The sequence below is a fragment of the Lissotriton helveticus genome, chromosome 12, assembly GCF_964261635.1.
Source record: "Lissotriton helveticus chromosome 12, aLisHel1.1, whole genome shotgun sequence".
NCBI lineage: Eukaryota > Metazoa > Chordata > Amphibia > Caudata > Salamandridae > Lissotriton > Lissotriton helveticus.
This window is the reverse complement of record NC_136073.1, coordinates 103,233,818-103,239,817: the sequence shown is the minus strand read 5'-3', so window position 1 is coordinate 103,239,817 and position 6,000 is coordinate 103,233,818. Positions and strand designations below refer to the sequence as shown.

General features: G+C 43.1%; 1 protein-coding gene across 1 annotated transcript in view; it reads left to right on the top strand.

The window, feature by feature from the left end:
* Positions 1-294: 294 nt before the first annotated feature.
* The window catches only part of LOC144797960 (vomeronasal type-2 receptor 1-like), a 50,492-nt gene continuing 44,786 nt past the window's right edge, over positions 295-6,000 (top strand). Inside the window, exons 1-2 of the mRNA XM_078668765.1 lie at positions 295-569; positions 2,776-3,072. Coding sequence (XP_078524891.1) covers positions 349-569; positions 2,776-3,072 — 518 coding nt within the window. The 5' untranslated portion in view covers positions 295-348. The remainder of the gene's footprint in view (positions 570-2,775; positions 3,073-6,000) is intronic.

The window sequence follows — 6,000 nt, the reverse complement described above, 5'->3', positions numbered from 1 at the left end:
CCCTTTAGAGGAACTCACGTGTCAAGTAAGTGTCTTGAAGCACAATCACGCCGTGAAAAGACAAACATCCTTCTCAGGGTGTTCCACTCTCGAGTTACTGATAGAAGCAGAGGTCCAGGACTCACATTTAACACTGATAGTTATAGTTTTCAGACCAGTGTTTGATGCGAATGTTGCTAGTCAATCATTTCTTCAACCAGACAGAAAGATCTTCTTTGCTTTTGAAAACAATTTCAATTTTGTATGTGCTAAACATGAGATTTTTGTCAACAGGTACTTTCTGTGAGTGAAAAATTGAGTGCCAAGCCTCAACTCAAACTAAGATTTGCAGTAATCAATGTAAGTAGAATGCTGAGTTCACCACCCCCACTGAGGCTCTCCCTGATGCTGGTTCTGCTCTGGATGCCTGTTCCATCAAATGGAAAGAGCTGCAGTCTGAGGAGCTCTGAACAAGCCGGGTACAGAGAGGCCGGTGATGTCCTTATCGGAGGCACCTTCCCTGTAACCTATGACCGGATGGATTTTATATTTCCCTACACCGAGGAGCCCAAGTACCCTGAATGCCATGTGTAAGCCCATGATTACATAACCTCCATTGACGCTTCATTGAACTTCATGGTGTTCCTCCAAGCCTTGTTTGAAACAGTGGCTCTTACCACTAACTCCCTAAAATTGTACAATAATGAATACATGTCAATAAAATCAATGCAAAGTAAATATGATGTTCTCTTTTTATGTTTTATAGTTATGCTCCTACAGGTAGCCTTTTTATTTCTTCCAATCACTCTTTTTCCCATCAGACATATATCACTATTTCCCTCGCACAAAAAACGTAGGGGCATATTTACAAGCCCCTATCACCACAAGAAACATTTTTTTAAATGTTCTTGTGGCAATACAGGCTTCGCCTTATTTACAAAGCAGTGTTAAGCCACTTAATGTGGCTTAACGCTGCCTTGTAAACAAGGCACCCTTTTAGGCTATAATTAGCATGAAAAGGGGAGGCAATGGGTGTTGCGGTGTGCATTCTGCCACAACAGCCATTGATTTTGGACATCGTCAAAACTAAGACAAAAAAAACCTGGTCTGAACATGACACAATGAGGAGAAATACTTTATTTCTCCTCGTTTTTACTGTATCAATGTGTCCTGCATTGTGCAGCACACATAAAAAGAGAAAAATGCCATGCATGATTGTTTAGGTGCAGGAACGGACACCTTTTGTCCCTTCCTGCACATAAGGGAATCATTTCCACAATGCAGGCACCCTTGCACTATGGTGAAAGTGTGCCAGGGTTGGCACTACACAGCTGTAATTAGCACCAGCACAGGGGGAAACACAGGGCTGCACCGTATTGTTGCAAATAGGGTGCAGGGCTGCATTCCAAAAGTGGCAGAGCGCAACATTAACCCCTTCGCTGCGGCGGCAATTCCGCCGCAGCGCTAGGGGGTGGGGGGGGCGAGCGGCGCTCGAATGCTCGTGACGGAGCCGCTCCGTCACGAGCCGCGGTTGAGCTGTGCTCATGACGGAGCGGTTCCGTCATGGCACTGCCTGCTCAATGGAATGCTCAGCGCAGGCGTGGAATCCGCGCCGCGCAGGCGCGGCAGCAGGGCCATGACGGAACCGCTCCGTCATGAGCACAGCTCAACCGATGCTCATGATGGAGCGGCTCCATCATGAGCATGCAAGGAGTTAAGCCAAGAAGGCTAATGCCACACTCCGTCACTTTTCTTGCAAACATGCCCTGTAGTGTTGCTTAGTTTGAAGTGTTTTTGTCTGTCATTGCCAACCCAGAACCTTATAAGGGACATTAATTGTACTGTTAATATGCTCCAACCTCTTCAGTGGACATCATAACAAAACAACGTTTTTCTAAGACTTTGTTCACCTCTGACAGTAACTGATGGAACGTTGTCCTTTTCCCCAGTCCTTATTTGATGCATACTTATCACTCTTTCATTCTTTGATCGATCACTGCTAACCTATTTTGCAAACTCTTATGGAGTTGACCATTCTTTGACTTGTATTGGCTCAATGACTGCTCAGCTCTTTCAAAATCCCAGATTGTTGAGTGTACTGCTCCACTCTTTGAATGATACGAGCTCAGCCAAATAATGTAGTGCTTGGTTGATCAGTGCTCACCTTAACAGCCCATGTCTGATGAATGCTCATGATTGTTCTGTCTCTTATTGATGAGAGTTTACCTTTTTAGAATCTATAATGAATGTTTTTGCAATTCTTTGGTTCTTGTTTGTTGCTTGAGGAATGTGCTTACCTCTCTAAGAACCTCTAATCAATGTTTGTGCACTTCTTTGGCATGGCTGAAATGTTCTTTTAATATCCCTCATTAATGAGTAGTCATCACTTTTATTCTGTCTGATAGAGGAGTGCTCACCCTTAAACATGTATGATGTCACCGAATGGTACTTTTTTTATAGCCCTTGATCGATAGGTGCTTATTTCTTCCACTTCTTGTCCATTAATGAGCACTAGCGTCTTTTACCATCTCTGAGTGAAAGTCACTATTGTTTTTTTTACAAATATTGGTCATCGAGTGCAGAACCAATCTACAGTCCTGAACTGAAGAGCACTTGGCCTCCTATTTTTAGAACAAGAAATGAGGCATCTAACCAATAGTATTTTAGATCTGTTTCGCTGTTCTCTACCTGTGCTGAGGCACTTGGACAGCCATGCGGTGTAGTTACTTTACAAAGATTTAATACTGAGTAATTTACATATAATTAACGTTTAATTTCCATTATCCCTGTGTGAAGTTTTCACATCTACAGCTACTTTATGGCCCAGGCTATGGCTTTTGCAGTTGCTGAAATTAACCACAACAAGACCCTGCTTCCAAATATCACACTGGGATTTGTGATCTACAACACCTGTGTGTCTCTCAGAAGAATCCACCATGGCACCATGTGGATGTTGACAGGAAAGGAGGTGCCCATCCTGAACTACCGTTGCCAGAGTAACCCACCGATGGTGGCCATCATTGGAGACTCATCCTCAACTCGATCAATTCCCATGGCCCGGCTGCTGGGTCTCTCCAGACACCCACAAGTAAGGTCACTTTATATTTTTTCTAACACAACACCACTGTTGCACTTGCTGGTAGCCTAGTGCACAACTTTTCCTCAATCTACCATTCTGATTTTTAGTTATCACTATCTAATCCATTCCACCCGTTACCCTTCAATAGATCTTACATTTACTAATTTTCTAATACCTACCACTTTTCATTGCAGTGACTCCACTACTGGGTTCACCAGTAATCGTGTTCACATTTTCACTAATAATCATATTCATATTTTAAAAGGTCTTTAGCTTAACCCCCCCAAAAAAAACAATAGCTTGCTTATGTCAGGAGTTAAATGATTCATAATGCGCCTCATTATGAACTGTCTATTGTGAGGCCAAATAACTTCCCTCCTGGAGTTACTGATACCGGATACACAGAGTTACTGGATGTGCAAGTTGGACCTTGATAGGCCTTTTAGGAATGAGGAATCACCTGGGGAATCAGTGATCCCAGGACCGACTCCCCCAACAATTCCTCATCATTTCTTCCCTGAGTTTCGCCTGGAGATTTCGGTGCTTTCAGAGTCTGAAACCTCCTTGTGATCACAGAGGATTTGTGGTGTTCCCATGGATCTCATCATTGTGCCCAATAACTTTGATTATCGGCTCCGTCAGAATGACAGAGGACTCATAATAGGGTTCCCTGTGATTTCTACCTTGATCTTGCCTCCAAAGTTTGACTGCCTTCACTCTCCTCTTGATCACTTTCTCAGTTGCTGTAATTTTTTTGGTCCATGGACGAATTGATATGTTGTTTGTTGTTAATTAGCACTATTTGTTAAAGGCGTTTTTTGCACAATCCTGATTATTTGGGTGCGCGAGCTGAGCGTTTTGAAGTTCAGTGTTGCAGAATGCTTCCACTTCGGGTGGCTAAGGACCGATTAGTCACTCATTGCATCCCAGTACTGCCCGCATCTTATTACAATTGGCTACTGAGAGTGGCTGCTGGCCAATGTTAAATATTGGGCATGATAACTATGAGTTATTTTAATAATATTACTGCATTTCGCACAAACATATATAATCACATACCTAGGGGCCTATTTAGAGTTGATGGTAGTTATTTACTCTGCCCGTCAGGGTGGCAGAAGCAATACATCCACCACCCTGGGGCGCAGAGGAATGCCATATTTAAAGATCACAACCACCATGGCGATTCCTCTGAAGGTACCAAACTTTTGGTGGACAGCCTCCATCGGTTTTGATGGCTGCCTACCAAACATTTTGTTTTTCAACGACAAACTTTGAAAGTGAGATTTCGTTTTGTGTAAAAGCACATAACTCGATTTCCCACTCCCAGGAAGCTTTTTTTGTGGGGTGTCATTATTTTAATGTTTCTATTCATCACTGACAGTTTTTCCATGGCTGTGACAGACGGAAAAAGAACATAAGGTCTACAATTTGCCAGGTTTAATGGTGATGTCCTCACTATGATAGCTAGCACTCCACCAGGCAGTCGGGGAGTTCTTAATTTAAGCTGGTGGCTGCCGGTGGGGCCAACATCACTTCTTTATGGAGACCAGCACTTATTATTCCATATCAGATATTTTGGAGTGCAAAAGAGGTAAAAAAATAACAAATTGGAAAGATGGTGGAGGAGAAAGATGGTAAAATCATTTAGGACAAACCAGGGACCTGAAAGAGTGAGCTAAATGGGCTGGGAGTGTCTGGTAGTGGATGAAAGGGTCGTGAGGTAGATTTCAAACTACCAGCCTTGGTATTCAGTGCTCCAACATTTATTAGCTCTATCCTCTGGCATCTGAGCAGAGCTACTTGCACTTCCACTCTTTCTTTCACAAATTAGGCACAGCTATCACAGTAAACTGTGAGAAATGCATCCTTTTTGCCCTGATCACCCCCATGATTTAACTTGACTGATACTGGTGGTATTTGACTCTGATTGTGCCCTGATCTCTGCTAACCAGACCTAGGTTCAGTGGCCTATGTAAAAAGTATACAGTAATTAGGTGTAATTGCAATTGGTCGGACAACCTACCTATACTGTAGGGCATGTAGGTTTAGAGGCCCAGAAGATTTACTGCACTTGGATGTGCACTGCTGTGTTGCCTGCTGTCTATTTAAAGGCAGCCCTGCTTTGCAGGTTGCTTTTAAAATTAAATTATATGCAAATTAGACTTTAGAGTTAAAGGAATTTCCAAAGTCTTAAACGACCTTATTTTACATATATGCCTCTCCTAGGTTCCCCCCTAAGTGCCACGGGGGTAGGATGCCTTGCAACGGTAAGCAGGGACATTTTAAAATATGTTTTATATGACCTGGTGAGGAGAAAACTGCCAGTTTCATTTTTTCCCATTGTAGAACCATGGCTCCATAGGCTTGCCTGGGCATAGTTTAATAACGTATAACTATTGACAGGAGTGAGCTAAAATGTACTTCAAAGTATTAAAATGATAGAATAAATCCAACAACTTGCCAAGGTAGGATTTCTTATAACTATCACAGAAAAGAAGTTATAGAACTTGATTTGCCAAACTGCTATGATGAGGTGTGAAGTGCCCTGCATAGAGACAAAGGACATTCGGGGAAAGGAGATCTGCAGCTGCAGAGTAAAAGGCAGGATAGCCAAGCTGGTCTTCAAAGAGGCAATGCCAGTTAGGATAGGCCACATCCTGCACCCCCTGCCTGAAAGGGGCCCTAGTTATTGAATAAGCAGAGGGGCTGGAAGGGGAGTGTTAGGGAAACTTAGCCACGCCAGTCAGTTGACTTAACCAGATCTTAACCTCCAGAAGAGAGCTTCTCCATTTTGGATTTTTAAAGAACAGCGCTTTCTAGGAAACGAATATGCCACTGTAGGAAGCTGGCTCTGTACATACTAAACCAAAGTAAACTATAGTGTGCACAGTGTGGAGAAGTGTGGCTCACTGGTTAGAGGAGGCAGACCTGGAAGCAGAGGT